The 16,982-nt window shown below is 28.8% G+C and overlaps 3 protein-coding genes across 3 annotated transcripts; 2 read left to right on the top strand and 1 right to left on the bottom strand.

The window, feature by feature from the left end:
- Nucleotides 1–213: 213 nt before the first annotated feature.
- Nucleotides 214–1,321, bottom strand: LOC107030599 (VQ motif-containing protein 29-like). Its single transcript, XM_015231866.2, has one exon. It carries the CDS (start codon nucleotides 1,285–1,287, stop codon nucleotides 670–672), a length of 618 nt encoding a protein of 205 aa, XP_015087352.1. The 5' UTR covers nucleotides 1,288–1,321; the 3' UTR covers nucleotides 214–669.
- An 8,551-nt stretch (nucleotides 1,322–9,872) lies between these two features.
- On the top strand, nucleotides 9,873–10,827 carry LOC107030752 (exonuclease 1-like). Its single transcript, XM_015232010.2, has one exon. It carries the CDS (start codon nucleotides 9,920–9,922, stop codon nucleotides 10,622–10,624), a length of 705 nt encoding a protein of 234 aa, XP_015087496.1. The 5' UTR covers nucleotides 9,873–9,919; the 3' UTR covers nucleotides 10,625–10,827.
- A 1,816-nt stretch (nucleotides 10,828–12,643) lies between these two features.
- On the top strand, nucleotides 12,644–14,782 carry LOC107029850 (late embryogenesis abundant protein ECP63). The gene is made up of 2 exons (XM_015231297.2): nucleotides 12,644–13,688; nucleotides 14,261–14,782. The coding sequence occupies exons 1-2, from the start codon at nucleotides 12,702–12,704 to the stop codon at nucleotides 14,609–14,611; spliced, it is 1,338 nt and encodes a 445-aa protein (XP_015086783.1). The 5' UTR covers nucleotides 12,644–12,701; the 3' UTR covers nucleotides 14,612–14,782.
- The last annotated feature ends 2,200 nt before the right edge of the window (nucleotides 14,783–16,982 follow it).

Consider the following 16,982-nt stretch of genomic DNA (forward strand, 5'->3'; position numbering starts at 1 on the left):
AACATGTAAATTCTTGATAGATCAATATACAACATACATAGCTTGGTCGAACAACCTCTTTATACATAGTATATACTACTTTTTGTTTCCGAAGTGATATTCTACACGACCTAGATTGGTTTACGTTTACTAGACTAACGTGTTTCACGAAAGTGTAAAGACAGTAAAGTAGTAACACAGTATTTTACGTGAAAACATCCGACTCAAAAGGTGTAAAAATCACGAACTGATTTACCCCAAATTCATTAAATCAACTACGAGCCTCAGACAACAATTAAGATTACAATAGTTTCTCTAAACTAAAGATCAACTACTTAGTCTTAATTCTACCACACACCTCCAAGATATATGTTCCCAATGTCTTCGAGTTGCCCTCAACTTGAAGACTAAAATCCTAAAATCAGTTTATATCTTACTGATCTACAAATTACAAATGCTAAGAAAAATATACCACAAATAATTACATGCAAACTATACAATTGAAATGAAAATTTGGAAATACAATACATTAGATCATATGTTGGAATTGAAACAAAATGGGAAATTATTGAGTTGTGATAACTTCAATCTTAAGTCCCAATTCAAATTCTTGATCAACATACAAAGTAAATAAATGTAGCAGTACTCATTTTGTAAACGATGAGGATTATAATTTTAAGTTACAAACACTTAAATAATTTGAACCGCGCTTGGTGAAGTAAGTGTGCTAGGGCTAAGAAGAATAGAAGAACACCATGCAAAAGAAGACGGCGATAGAGGAAAATTAGCCAGTGGACTACACAATCCAACATAGTTTTCTGATGATATCCGAGGTGTTACATGTGATCTTTCTTGTGCTTCACATGTTGTTAAATCAATGCACTCGCGCCATTGTGCATTGTTTTTATTATTTCTTTGTAATGAAACTGGTGAGAGATCAAGTGGAGGAGGAGCAACATTTTGTAGACGTCTCGAATTGAAAGAGCCAGAGCCAGAGTCAGAGCTAGAGCCAGAATCAAAACCAGAACCAGAATCAGAACGAGAGATAGAATCATTGGAGACAGTTTGAAACTCGGGAGATGAAGTGAGCATTTGGACAACATCCTTGAAATCATTAGGTTCAACTCTATATATTTTAGGAGGTGTTGGTGGCAAAGGTGCAATTGGTAGTTTAGTCATTGGTTTTGTTGGGAGTTTTCTAACTCCATGAAGTGAGGAATGATATGAGGCTAATTTTGTATTTTTCTTCATTTGTTGTGAAGAAGAATTAGAAGAAGAAAAAGAAATAGCATATGAATAAGAATCCATTTTATTTTTTTCTATATTGTAAGTTTTGTCTTATAACAAGAAATTAAAAATTTTTACTAAGAAGAATTAATTTGTTTGTTTTGCTCTTAGCTCTTGCTTATATATAGAAAAACACAAGGTGACAAAACTCAACAACTTGTCTTAAAATTAGGACATCTCAATTATCGATACAAATTCATTTAGTTTCGGAATTTTGAGTTTATAAATTTGAAATTTTAGAAATGACAGTATTTTATTCATTTTAGATTAATTATTTATATTTACGAGTAAATCTCGATATCAATAATATATTTTAATTAAAATTATTGAACTTTATCAAATCTGTAACTAGAACTCTGGCTCCGACTCGAGTGAAATACAAGATAGAAGGAATAAAAATTGTCTAATGCGTCGGCTATGGTTGAATATAATGTCACATTACAACTTGTCTTATTTGACCTCTATTTCTAAATTTCATCTATTTTTGTTAAATTATTTGTTCCATACATTATATTATCCCTTTGAATTTCTCTTTATTATTAAGTCATAATATAATGTGTAATAAATTCATGATATGATTTTTTATGTAATGATTTTTAGTTGTTGGAGTAGGAAGGGGACTGACATGATAAGTTATTATATGTATAAGATAATAATGATATTGAGAATCTGAATAATTATATGGTTTAGTATTTATTAGATTTAGGGCTGAGGCATAATCAACTTAACAACTAATTAGCAAATGAAAAATAGGTTGCTCAAAAAAATAGATATAATGATCGAACTTCAAATTCAATCGTTTCAACGATATAGAAAACTCTCCCTAGAAGCATTTTAGATGAGCTACATGATGCATGGCATGGGTTTGGGATGTACCTAGGACCAATAAGGGCGAAGCTACGAAGATCGTGCAATTCTTCAAAACTCAAAATTATATTACAATATACATATAAAGTCAAAATCATAACATAAACGATATTAAATTTTTTTAATTTCTTTTTATATTTATCTGTTTTTCGTAAAAATCTTGAATCTGTATACTTATATAGAGATGATTCCTCCACTTTATTTCTAAAATCATCTCAATTTGTTCCTTAAAATGATTGGAGCAAAAGAGTCTAAAGATTGATAATGAAAGTTTTTATTTTGACTAGAAAAAAATATTTTTGAGAACATACATGAACCAAATTAAATGCTATCAATATCTAGCCTTGCCAAAAGACAATAAATATTTGGATGTACTATATGGTCTGTTTCTTTATAATCAAACAAAAATTATGTTTGAGTCAAATTAATATGTGTCACGATGGTCTAAACTCAACTCACGTTTTTTATTGTTGGGTTAACAATCTAACACACTTGGTGAATTTCATTTCATAATGATAGGTTGAGTCGTCATTGAAGGATAAAAAAGTAACATCGCTATGAACGCTTGACTGCCATAAACCATTTATTTCTATGACAACTTTTCTAATACCTTTAGCTTCGAATTTCAAAGGTCTAAAAGGCCACGCTTTCACAATTCGTATTCGTACTGATAATTAAAATCAAACAAGTTTTTATCCTTTTGTTCCACATGAGATTTTTGTTCTCGTTGAGCTTATCTTAAAATATTTTACATTATCTTTTAACAGATGTTCCTTCCCAACCAAACTATCCACCTTACAATGTATATTAAGAGTATACACTATCAAATTTCATCTTAATTACGATGATAATTATCTTGTAATAATTTTTTAAATTAAATTTACTGTTAATTAGTAAGAAATTGTGAACAATATGAGTTCTCACGTGTGCACATATGATTTGTTTGTTTTTTTTTTAATAAACTCAAGCTAATTAATTTGAAAAAGATTAGATTATGTAATAAAACGACAAAATTACCAGCCGCCTAGAAGCTAGATTTGATTAGTCACTTAATTAGCACTGACCAAAAAGATTAAATAATTAAAAAGTGTAAGTGAATACTGATATATTTTCACATAAAAATAACATGTAATAAGATATCTTTGAAATTTGACTATTAACAAAATAAAATTAGCAAATAACAAATTTTATAATTAAATAATTAAATTATCCATTAATTCTATTTTTTTAAACCATGAGCAATTTTTCTAACATACTGCTCTTTGTTTGAATAATTTTAATTATGTTTGAAAATTGCAAGACTTGGTCCCATTTGCTATATCATAACTATATACTATATATATGTACATAACTTTGAAGTCATAGAAGCATAGACTTGAAGATCATTAAATACTTCTACAACTAGAAACTTAAGAATTTAATGCATGACTTAATTAAATTAATAGGTTCAACATTTTCGATCCGAAATATAGATTTATAGAAATGTGAAAAATCAGTAATATTTTATAAAGTAAATACGAAGACATTATGGATCAATAATTTTAAAAAAGTTTAATAATTTTACTGGTGTGAAAATCACAAAAGCTAAATCATCAGATTTAAATTTTAGATTGGCCTCTAAACTCGGAGAGATGTTTAGTTGAGGTCTTCGAAGAGTCAGGGAGTAGTAGACATGGGCGTAGCTATAATACAGTGAGGGTGTTCAATTTACATATTTTGAACACTCTAGACAGAACAAAGTGTTGTAGCTTAGTAGTCTTAGATGCCTTGAAAGACCCATAAGTGCTCATGTGTCAGAATCTCACCAACAATAATTTTTCCCTATTTTTCCGAACACCCTTCGTGAAATTACTAACTCCGCCACACTAGTATATATGTGAGTTCAAGTTAAATGAATAGTTTTAGAATATCCACGTCCAAAGCATAAAAGTTACTAGTAAGCATATATCACAAATTTCAAACATAAACTTTTGTATATCGTACAATAAATTTTACACAAATTTTATTCTTATCTTTTAGAGGTAGAAAAAAGGTTTTGTTCACCTCTGATTTAAATAATGCATATAAAAAAAATATAAAAACATCGTAATTAAATATTAAAATTGTTTATTTCCAAAAAGTAATAATGTAATTATTTGTGGGATTGTCACATGAACAATTGTAAGCAATCTCTTGTGTCTTTGTCATGGAATTAAATTTTCTTATTAGTCAAAGTTGAATCTTTATATTGGCTGTTTCTACTCTGAACTTTAGCATATAGTATAAGTACAAATAGTTATCTAATAAAAATCATTTTAAATAAATAAATTAAAACTATATAGATGAAGGTTCATTGGACCTTATCATAAAATTCAAATATTTAAAGTTAACGTCAACAAATTGATTTTAGACCTATTGATCGACTATGTACATGAATATGTTACTTTCCAAAAAATATTCTAAGAGTATTCAATAAGTTTCACTTTTAAAATTCGAAATTAGAATATTGATCTGAACTTTTATTTCGCTTTCCTAAAATTATTTTTTATACATCAAATCTTGGTTAAGACCTTAGTTAAAATATCAAATTTGTATAAAATACGATCTTACATTATGATTTTTCTTTTTTTCTAATGAAATTTTTAAATAAATGAATTTTTATTTTTTAGCTTGACACAATAATTAATCTCCCACTCTTATGAAAGCAATATATAAAGATATCTGAATTCATACATACAAATATAATAACAATCTATTCTCGAGATTATTTTTCTTAATTTTATCAAATATAAAATAATCTCATATTTTATCTTAAAATTATGATTTCCTTATATATTCTTATAATGTAACGTCTCCCAAAAATATACTTTCACTAGTTTGCCACTTAAGTAAATTGACATTTCATGTCGTGTCTGCGTCCCTTCTTTCTTTACCTGATCGATAAATCTATACTAAATTTCTAATTATGAATAACTTTAACGAATTTAAAATGAAAAGAGAAATTTAATTCTTTCTACTTCTCGAAGTATAATGTCAAATTTCTAACAAATATGCTCAAGCTCAATAAAACCTCATAATTAGTACTTTGGAATATATATGATATTTTGCGGTAGATTCAATTTAAAGAAAAAGTTTTCTTGTTCAATTGTTATGAAATATTCTGGAAGTCATTTGGTTTAATTTATTCAAAAAAAAATTGATGTAATTAATTTGATAGTGAAAGTCTCTACTTTGACTAAAAAATTATATTAAATACCAAATTAATAATGGTAGATTAATTTTATGCACCATTATTATTTATATCATAAATATTGAGGACATGATGGTCCATTTCTTGATAAAAAATTAACTTAGGGACAAAAATGATGTTACATCAAGTTAAATCATACTATCATGTGTCCTTTTAGATGTGACAAATTTGCGAGAATTTACGTTATATATACTGATTGTTCATGAAGATAAAAAATTACGTTATAAAAGAATAGTTAATTTAGTATATTACCAATTAATATTAGTCAAGTAATTTAGTAACATGTAGTTAGTTACATAATTGTGCAAATATTGTTACACCATTATGAAAATATTCATTAAGATCTTGGCTATATTAAAAATGCTTGAAATTATATGTTCAAATTCAAGGTTATTGAGTTTCTATGAAATCGTATAATATAAATATGCTGATAAATTTAATAATATATATATATATATATATATGAGCTAAAAGAAATTGTGAACATCAGTTCACGTGTGCCCCACGATTTATTTTGTACAATAAATTCAAGTTTAGCTTGAAAACAAATTTAATTACGTGATAAACCGACAAAACTAGCCGCCTAGTTGTTATATATTTTTATTTCGTATTTGATATTTATAATTAGAGTTGCTAAAAAGGATTAGCTCAGTCTTACATGGCCCCAAGCCTCGAGGCCTAAGGAATTTGAAGGGGTAAAGCGTGCGGGCCCTTCATTTGGAAGGGCTGAAAATTCTCAACCCAAATCGGTTTTTATGGTGTTGTTTCAGTAACACTAATAAAAAATCTAGTGCAATTAGCACGTATCTCGCATATCAGAAACGCGAGTGAGATAAGAGAGTGACAATCAAGATGTGAATGAAGTGAGAGCGCGAGATTTGTCTATGTATCCTAAATACATGCAAATCTACTTGGATAGAGTGTATCTAGAACAACTTAACCTAATTTTGAGTTCATATACACCGAGATACATATATCTAGACGTATCAAAATCTAGTAAGATTCATAATATTATAACATAGTGTATTTAAGTAATTAGATTATAAAGAAACCTTCACATATAACCACTCAAAAATAGCCTAATTATTATCCATAGTTATAGTTTGATGATTACAATTCGTTGCTACATGTAGTAGGGAAGAAAGAGGCGAGCGAGATTGGGAGAGAGAGGAGAGAGGTGAGAGAGAAGGAAAAGAGTGGGAGAAAGTTGAATTGTATATGTATATTGGGTATATAATTGTATATTACACATATAATTTGTATATATAACAATTGGGATTAGGAGAGGGAGGAGAAATGCGAGCGAGATTGGAAGAGGGAGGAGAGAGGCGAGCGAGATTATAAGAGAGAGGAGAGAGGGCAGAGAGTGGGAGAGAGGTGAATTGTATATATATATCGGTTAGATAATTGTATATTATACATATGAATTTGTATATATGGCAAGCGAAATTGGGAGAGGAAGGAGAGAGGCAAGCGAAATTGGGAGAGGGAGGAGAAAGGCGAGCAAGAGAGGGCAGAAGTAGGACAGAGGTGAATTGTATATGTATATCAGATAAATAATTGCATATTATACGTATGTATGTTGTATATTGTGGTGAATTGTATATATACAAACATGGATAACTATACAAACTAAAAGTTAACTCACGTAATTAATATATAATGTTAATCGCGAATGCTAATTAGCAAACTAAAACTCAAATTTAAATTTTTTGATTAAATTTTTTTAAGAAAATCATCCATAGTTCAACACTATCTATGTTAATGTCTATCTATGTACTCCCTCCGTCCGGAATTGTTTGTCATAATTTCTATTTTTAGAGTCAAACTATTAAAACTTTGACTAACATTTTAAAATATTTTTTTTCATCATATTCATATGCAAAAAATTGTAATTTATAGTATTTTTCATGTAGTTTTAGAGTATCTAATTTTTTTTGTTTAAAATAACGAATTAAAGTAATCTAATTTATCTTTGAAAATCAGTCAAATTAACTTTCGATAAGCGCAACATGACAAACAATTCCGGACAGAAGGAGTATTTGACTAGTTTTACCATCACTCATTTAACATAATAAATTTATTTATTTGTTCTCTATGTTTATAGAAAATTAATCTTTACTTTTGTAATGTCCTACTAAAAAAATATAGTTATACATATGTCGCTAATTTGTTATTAAATACCCACTTGATACGATAAAATTCGATAATTATCGTTACTTCATTATTAAATAGAATTAGCAACAAATTTTTTAATGGACGTCAGTGCCATAATTAACATAAAATAATATTTAACAAGATCTTGATAGGATTTGAGGGTTTCAAGCTTACCTAAGTCATTAATATTGTTGTTTAATTTGTTTGAATGGCTAAAATCAAGTTTGAATATATTTAGACTTTGTCCCATTTGGCAAATATACAATTATAATATATGTTCATAATTTAGGAGTCATACAATCATAGACTTTGAAGAACATTAACTTCTTTTTTTTCGGCTCGGTATACGAAATTCATATTGAAGTTTTGACTAAATTCGAATCACGCTTTGCAGGATCCGCTCGAGAATAGCGCTTTCCAATAAAATTTTCTTCATATCCAGGACTCAAACTCGAGACATCTGATTAAAGATAAACACTCACACTTATTATGATACAACTAGAAACTTATACTAACAATTATATCTCAAACATTACAAAATTTAATGCATGAAAGTGATTGCTGATAGGTTTAGCCGTCAGCTAAAGATGGAGACGGATTTAATATTTAAATTTTATCAATTCGATGTGTTTTGATATGTTCAATCAAATTATATAAATAAAAGTTATTTTTTAATTAAACCTGAAAATGAATAGACTTGATCAATTTAATTTTCTTTTATTAAAAAATTGATTCAAATTAAATATTGAATATTATGTAAGAATTATTAAACAATATAATAGAGGCAAATTTATAGTCCAGGTCAAATATATTTTAGATAGACGTGGCAAGTTGTAATGTTACATCGCATTCATCTATAGTCGATGCTAAATAATAATAATAATTAAAGTTTTGTAATGTTAATCATTTTTAATAATTTGTTATCTTCTTTTCATCTTTTTGAATGATTTTTTTAAAAAATATTTGTATATAGTTAATAACAAAAGGAAAATAATTATAACCCTAACACATCCTACATGAAAGTTACAATGCATAACAAATAATCTACAATTGAAATTCTTTAGTATATACGAAGATAGTCATAATTAATATAGATACCATTATAATATTTTTCGATAAATTCACAGTCACTATTATTCAGATTAAATGAATCTCCTCCTATCCAGATATTCCGCAACACGAAAAATAATTTAATTAATCAAGCAACCTCTTTAGTCTTTGGTCAAGGGAAAATGACTATGTTTGATTTAGTCAACAGGTTGATTTCTTATTTTGGCTATTTTCCAATTTTGAACTATGATCAATACAAGTAGTGTAGAAGCAATCATCCAAAAAAAAAAATGATTTTTTTATCGTGAATTACTAAGAAATTTATATTACAAATATAATTTTCTCCAATATTTTTTATCGAATCAGTTAACGTAAAAAATTGTATAAAAAATAGTGAAAAACTTCTCAATTTTATTTATTTTCTTACTGATTCGATCAAAATATATATTTTATGAAAATAGTTACTAAATATTTTTTAATAGGTAAATAATTTTCTTTTTAATAGTAGTTCATTTTAATGATGTGTTTTGAGGTTCTTGTACCATATCATATTCAAATTATATAGTAGCATCAACATTAACAAAAACTATATGATTAAAAAAATATCACATAAAAATTTATAATCTTAGGTTGATTTTGAACTATATATGTAAAAAGTAGTACAAGTAGAAGAATTGATAATATGATATTATAAAGATTGCACACACTACAAATGTACTTTTATTATAACATATTATTTTATGTTATTAATTTCACTTATTACCAAAAAAAAAAAACACTACAATCAATAAACACCTCCCACATATTGGCGAAAAAAATAATAATTAATGCACATAAAAATAATAAATGTTGAAATTAACAATTAGTAGCACAGATATTAACAGAAGAATTAAACAAAAATGGAGGCAATTTTATAATATAGGTCAAATATAATAAACAGTTTTTTTCTTATAGACTAGACACTTAGACATTTGCAAGTTGTAATGTTACATCAATATTCATCCATAGCCGACGCTAAAAACAAATTTTATTTTCGACACGAAATTTAAGAAAAAAATAAGAAGTGATTTAAAATAAAATTATTATGTTATAAATTATTTCATTAATTAATGTTTTCGAAGCTTAAAGCTTAACTATTACTAGTAGTTAAAATGAAAATATATCATTGTTTTTATCTAATCAGATTAGTAAAAAAAATGTATCACGTAAATTTGGACGGAAGAAATATCATTTAAGACAAGTTGCTCTAGTTTGTCACCTTACTCTCTATATATAGAAGGAAGCAATTAACTAAAGTACTATTTCATGTTATAAGACAAACTTGAAACATAGAAAAAAAGAATTTTAAAAATGGATTCTTATTCATATGCTATTTCTTCTTCTAATAATAATACTTCTTCTACATATGCAAAAGAAGTGAAGAAAAATAAAAAATTAGCTTCATATCATTCCTCACTTCATGGAGTTAGAAGGCTCCCATTAAAACCAATGACTAAACTACCAATTGCACCTTTGCCACCAACACCTCCTAAAATATATAGAGTTGAACCTAATGATTTCAAGGATGTTGTCCAAATGCTCACTTCATCTCCCGAGTTTCAAACTGTCTCCAATGATTCTATCTCTCGTTCTGATTCTGGTTCTGGTTTTGATTCTGGCTCTGGTTGTAGCTCTGGCTCTAGCTCTTTCAATTCGAGGCGTTTACAGGATATTGCTCCTCCTCCACTTGATCTCTCACCGGTTTCATTACAAAGAAGTAACAATAACAACAATAATAACAATAATAATAATGATGATTATGTTCTTGAACAATGGCGCGAGTACCTTCTTCCTTCTTCTTCTACAAACAACCAATTTGAGATGTGTGTTGATTCAACAACGTTCGAAGCACAAGAAAGATCACATGTAATGTCTCGGATTCCATCAGAAAATTATTTTGGGTCGTGTAGTCCCTTGGCTAATTTTCCTCTATCGCCCGCTTCTTTTGCATGGTGTTCTTCTATTCTCTTTAGCCCGGGGACACTTACTTCACCAAGCGCGGTTCAAATCATATGAATGTTTGCAGCTTATAATTAGTTCTTCATGTTTATTACTTGTGAGTTGACCAAGAATTTGAATTGGAATATCTAAATGGGAGATATCACAATTCAAATACTTTGATGAAATTGCTTTTTTTTTTCCTTCTTTAAGATGTTTTCTATTTCCTAAAGTTATGTTAATTTGTAATTTGTTAAGTAATTCACTATTTTCTTCAATTGGATTAACATGTGAAAGAGACAAATTAGGGTTGGCCAAAGTAGCCCATGAAAAAATTGACATCTCTAACCCAATCAAGTTTGGGCATGTCAATGAAACTTAAATTATAAATCTATTTTTTTTAAAAATATTTTTTTATTTGTTAATTTATTTCAATTTAAATAACGTCTTAACGAATCATCGAATCACTCTTTATTATTTAGCCTATTTTAATGACACTCCTTAAACAAAACAAAGAACTTAGAGAAAAGGCAATATATGGCTATAGGTAAAATGTGGCAAGAGTGAATGCAAACTAATAGGTTTACACAATCAAGTGAGTGCCATTAAATTGTGAGGTTTAGGCAAAATTCATACTTATTGAGCACACTAATTATTATAGCACAAAAAAATCGACATAAGGAAAATTTAGAGGTCGGGCATAAATATTTGAATTACATTTCACGCATCTAAAATAAGATGAGAGATGATACGATAACTCATAGTCTTATATTTATCAACTTATATCGAGTGAATCAATTTAATGTACATATTTACCCAGTGTTTATTCATATACCATTATTCAATTATCATGAATATTAAATGAGTAACTCAAAACAAATAATATCAAATCAACGCGATTGGTCAACTAAAAAGAAATTAAAGATATCATTAGCAAATTCAAATGAGTACCCATAACCCAAAAAGTAACACAAGACAGACTAAACTTTAGCTTAAAATGTCAAAGGTAGATCTTAGGAAAAAAATTTAAAAATTAGTATTCACAATATCACAATTTCAATAAAAATATTTTAGATTTATCTATCGTAAATATTCAAAAGGACACTTACATAAATATACTATAATAAAAAAATATTTACTATTTATAGCAGTAATATTATTTTTTTTCACTTGACTATTTTTAATTCATTTATAATACAAGTTTAATACATATTACAAAGATAAATTTATTATTCAAATATAATACAAGTTCTAATGATGAATAATACATTTATCACACATTTTAATACACTTATAATACAATGTGACAGCTTTTTAACAAACAAACATAATATATTTCAAAAACAATTATAATTCAAATATATTATATACATAATTTACTTTTAATACATATTACAGATTTATCATAATATTGCTATAAATGATAATAAGCAAAAAGTATTGCTAAAATCAGTAATTATTTTTAAAAATATATTAATTCATGTAATTTTTCCATATTCAAACTTCAATAGCATACTCCCTCCAGCCCAATCTCTCATGGGCTTCTTATACTGTATTTGGGCCTATTTACAAACAGTCCACTTCATGTACATTTTCAGGCCAGCTAGCCCACAAGCCACTGGATCCATCTTTTGTATAACCCAATACAATTATTAGCGATGCAAAATCAAACTCAATATTTTTTTTATATCAAATATAAGTTTATGAGTGGAATTTATAAAATTTGTAATCAATAATTAATATGAATACATAAACTTTTATAATACAATAATGTAACATAAATAACAAAGTTAAAACCTTTATCAAGATCAAAAATCGTGTAACTTTTTTTTATGAACCTCTCGATTCTGTCTGACTCCGTTTACCGTAACCTAGAAACTTCTACTCTTATCCACCCACCTCGAGTCATGAACCATATCCTACATATTAAAGCTTTAACAAGTACACCTCTCAATTGCTACGTGTCAAACACCCACAACACCATCCACGTGTCACCTCATAAACTCTCCCTTCCTCCACGTGTCCAATCCAATTTTCTTTTACCACCTCAACATATATACGATATCCCAATTCACCCCATTCATCACATTCTATTATTAAAAAAAAATTCCACAAGTGCAAAATTATCAGTAATTTATTATTTCAGAAAAAACAAATGGATTCAAGGAAAGTTGTGAAAGAAGAAAGAGCGGAAGCTGCTGCAAAAATAGCAGCAGATGAACTTAGTGACGTGAATAAAGAGCGAAGGGATCAAAGTCAAAGAGATGTTGATGTGAATAATAATAAAGAGCAAAAGGATCAAAGTCAAAGAGATGTTGAACAACAGAAACCCGGCGTTATCGGCACGATCATCAAATCCGTTCAAGGTACGCTTGGTCATGCTAAAGACGCCGTTACTGGAAAAGCTCATGAAACTGCCCAAATCGCCAGCGACACCGCCGATGCAGCAGCGGAAAATGCAAGACGGTCTAAAGACGCTGCAGCTGATAAATTAGGCGAATATGCTGATTATGCTGAGGAAAAGGGTAAGGCTACTAAATCATCTGTTTCGGAGAAAGCTAATCAAGTGAAAGAAAAAGCAGGGGAGTATGCAGATTCTGCTGCGGATAAGGCGAAACAGACGAAGGATTATGCAGCGGAGAAAGCGAAGGAGGCTAAGGACACGACGGTAGGGAAAGTGGGAGAGTACAAGGATTACGCGGGAGATAAGGCTAAAGAAGCGAAAGATGGTGCAAGTCGTAAAGCAACGGAGTATGAAGAGTATGCAGAGAGTAAAGCTAAGGAAGCTAAAGATACAACTGTGCAGAAAACAGGGGAGTATAAGGATTATACGGCTGAAAAGGCGAAAGAAGGAAAAGATACTGCGATAGGGAAATTGGCTGAGCTGAAGGATAGTGCGGCTGACGCCGCGAAGCGGGCGATGGATATGATTACGGGTAAAAAAGACGAAGCTCAGCAGAAGGCAGGGGAAACGGCTGAAGCGGCTAAACAGAAGGCGAGTGAAACTCAGCAGAAGGCAGGGGAAACGGCTGAAGCGGCTAAAGAGAAGGCGAGTGAAACGGCGGGAGCGGCTAAACAAAAGGCAAGTGAAACGGCGGGAGCGGCGAAGCAGAAGGCGGATGAGACGGCGGGAGCTGCTAAGGTTAGCCGTTTATAGCTGTTCATGAATGAAGTGTGAATTACATGAGGATTTTCCTACGAAAATTCATAGAAAATTTATTTTTCAGCGAATTTTCATAATGAAAATTCTCATGTAATTCACATTTTTCTTGTGGTCACGTTTGTTTGTAGATTATTTGGATGCCATTAATAAAATGATCCAACAAATTTTCGGAGTAATTGGTCTTGTTTTATTTTCAAGTCCTTAATACAACGGGCGGATTCAGGATTTTCATTGATTACTTGGATATAATTAATAAAATGATGCAACAAATAACCGATCTTGTTCTATTTTGAAGTTATTAATATTCAGTGGCGGATTTAAGATTTTCATCAGAGGTATAGTAGATTTTCATTAGAGGGTTTGAAAAAAAGATATCAGTGGTTTGAACCCTAAATCACTAAACCAATCTCTTATAAGAGAGGTTCAAAATCAAGAAATAAATTTTAAAATATTTTAAACGTAATTTGTTGTTTCCGCGCGGTTAATAGTAATATTTGCGGTTGTGGAAGTGTGAACACATTGTCTATAATGGTTAAAAGTATCAATTGCAGGCAAAGTATGATGAGAGTGAAGAAGCAACGAGAAGAAAAATGGATGAAATGAAAATGCACGAAGGCCATGATGATCATGACCGGAAAGTTGCTACCGGTGGTATTTTCGGTGCGCTCGGAAGTATATTAGCACCGAAACATACCACCGATGAGACTAGTACAGGAGGAGGAACGAAGATCGTGGTGGATGTGGACGAGACTCGAGGAGGTAAGACAGCAACGTCGTTGAAACAGGCCGATCAGATGAGCGGCCAGACGTTCAACGACGTTGGAAGAATGGATGTTGAAGGGAGTATTGCTGAAGTTGAAGCCAAGGATTCAACAGGGAAAAATGTGAAAGTGAAGTATTAAAAAATAAAATGCATTTATCTTTTCTTTCTTTTTGGTTTATGTGTTTTGTATAACTTTTGAATTTGGTTGTATTTTGGTTTGTGTTTAACAAGTAAAAAATAGTAGTAAAATAGTATTTCGGTTTTGTTTGTTTACTTCTCAAGTATTCTAAATTAATGTGGGGTTTTTGAATTTTGAACTTAGAATAATTTTCTTTTTGAGGTATTTTAAAAAAAATAAAATTGAGAATTATTGCCAAATGGATCATGAATGTCAAGCCCATGACTCACATAATGGGCTGAGTTGAGTAACTCAGTTGAACATTAGCTATTGAATTGGACTCAGATAGATTCATTTTGTTTGTCCTTTTCTACTTAGGGAATTTAATTCTAGTCACTTGGATGGTTATAGTCACTTAAAAATAATTAGACGAGGACAGAGAGAAAAGAGTAAGAGAAAAGTGAATTATATATCTAAATTGGTTAGATAATTGTATATTATACGTATATATTTCTACATATTGAGAAGAGAGATTGAGAGAAGAAGGAGAGGCGAGCGAGATTAGGCAGAGTGTGAGAGAGGAATCATATATGTGTATAGGTTAAATATTTGTATATTATATATATGTATTTTATATTTTAGCTATATAAATTTAATTTATTATACAAATTTGAAGTCAATCTATATAATTAATGTATAATATTGTTGTGAATAGTAATTATAGTAAATTATAGCTATAATGAGTAATTAAATCAAATAATATAAGTCTTAATCACTTAATCTTCCCTTCATAATTTGACAAGTGTGTTGACAATATGCTTGAATATTTTTAATATAATTTATATATATATATATATATATATATATATAGGTGTGATCATCAAATATTATTATTTTGTGGAGGTTTAATTGATAAATTAATATTTTTTAATTTAAAAATGTGGGAAGACGTTATGATTAAAGATCTCAGGTATCATAGAAAATTTATGTTAGTGATCTTTTGAATTATCTAGATAAAAAGTAATACGTATTCAGAGGTTTATTACTGAGAAAAAAAAATTGTGCATATCATTCAAAAACAATATTAATAATGAAGTTGAAGATGATACGAACATATGTAAAACTGTGGATACTATTGAACAAACAATAGTTGATAATGATGTTGAAGATTACAATACATATTCAATCAATTATGCGTAAGAAGACACTTATTATATTTTAGAGTACACAATTTTATAGCAATTTTAGAAAGACTAACATTATTTTTTTTATATAATAAAAAAAGTTAGAGATAAGTTTCAACTAAAATTTAATATATTTTTTTTAAAAAATGGATAATAAGATTATATTTTACTAAATTATTTTAAATATATTTATTACTTTATTTATAATATTATTGGAATCATATATTTATTTAGTAATATTTTGATAACATATTATTTTATTAAAATAAATGATTTTTTCTATTGATCCAAAGTAATATTGAAAAAAAACATTATCCAAAAAAATTATTAATTTATTAAATATTAACTTTTAGTAAAATATTACTGTGCTTTATATGCGATCTTATTTCACGTGTTAAGATTGTTATGTTGGGCCGTGCAATTGTTGTGTTGGTTAAATCAATGGGTCATACGATAGTGGATTACAAATCGAAAAAGATTGACTCATTCGATTAATCAGTAGTTTTGAATCTATTTAAATATATATTTTCAAAAAAAATATGTTACGGGAATAGGAAGAACAGTCGTAATGGCGGAATAACATCTACTAATTGAGGTGTGTTAATTGATACATATTGTTTTGTTAATCTTTTAATATTCGGAGTTCAGATTGAAGTTTCAATTAAATTTGAATCGTGCATTGCAATGTTCAAACGAGAGTGATACACCAACAAGATTCTCTGGAAACAGCCCCACGAGATACACCCCGTGTTGGTATATCATTGACATTAATTACATGTGCTGGTGATCGTTTTACGATTATTTCTCGAGATTTAATTATTTAGAGCTTAATTAAAGTTGAATCAGAAATTATTTTTGAAGACAACTTTTAAAATAAATCTTTTATGAATAGAAATGCATATTTGTTGGTCAGTTCTGCTAAAGATTATTTATATATTACTTATTAGTCAATCGAGAAAAAAAATCCATTATATTTATAATGTTAAGTTTTCTTTAATTCTCATATTGCCAAATTTAAAAAAAAAATGCTTCTAATTAATTACTTCGATTAATTCAACGACAAAAAGGATGTGAACAATTTCTTTTTCTTGATTAATAGCATCAACAAATATAATGTCACAATGATCATTGGCAAAACAAAATAATTGATTTGTTGATAACCACTCAAATAATTGAAGCCTTAATATTCTTATTTTATTTTTAATAAT

The sequence above is a fragment of the Solanum pennellii genome, chromosome 9 (assembly GCF_001406875.1).
Source record: "Solanum pennellii chromosome 9, SPENNV200".
Taxonomy (NCBI): domain Eukaryota; kingdom Viridiplantae; phylum Streptophyta; class Magnoliopsida; order Solanales; family Solanaceae; genus Solanum; species Solanum pennellii.

Bases quoted from the DNA above. Each gene is read 5' to 3' on its own strand.
- LOC107030599 (XM_015231866.2), bottom strand. From the start codon at position 1,287: ATGGATTCTTATTCATATGCTATTTCTTTTTCTTCTTCTAATTCTTCT.
- LOC107030752 (XM_015232010.2), top strand. From the start codon at position 9,920: ATGGATTCTTATTCATATGCTATTTCTTCTTCTAATAATAATACTTCT.
- LOC107029850 (XM_015231297.2), top strand. From the start codon at position 12,702: ATGGATTCAAGGAAAGTTGTGAAAGAAGAAAGAGCGGAAGCTGCTGCA. The intron at 13,689-14,260 runs GTTAGCCGTTTA...TATCAATTGCAG, and splicing joins AGACGGCGGGAGCTGCTAAG to GCAAAGTATGATGAGAGTGA.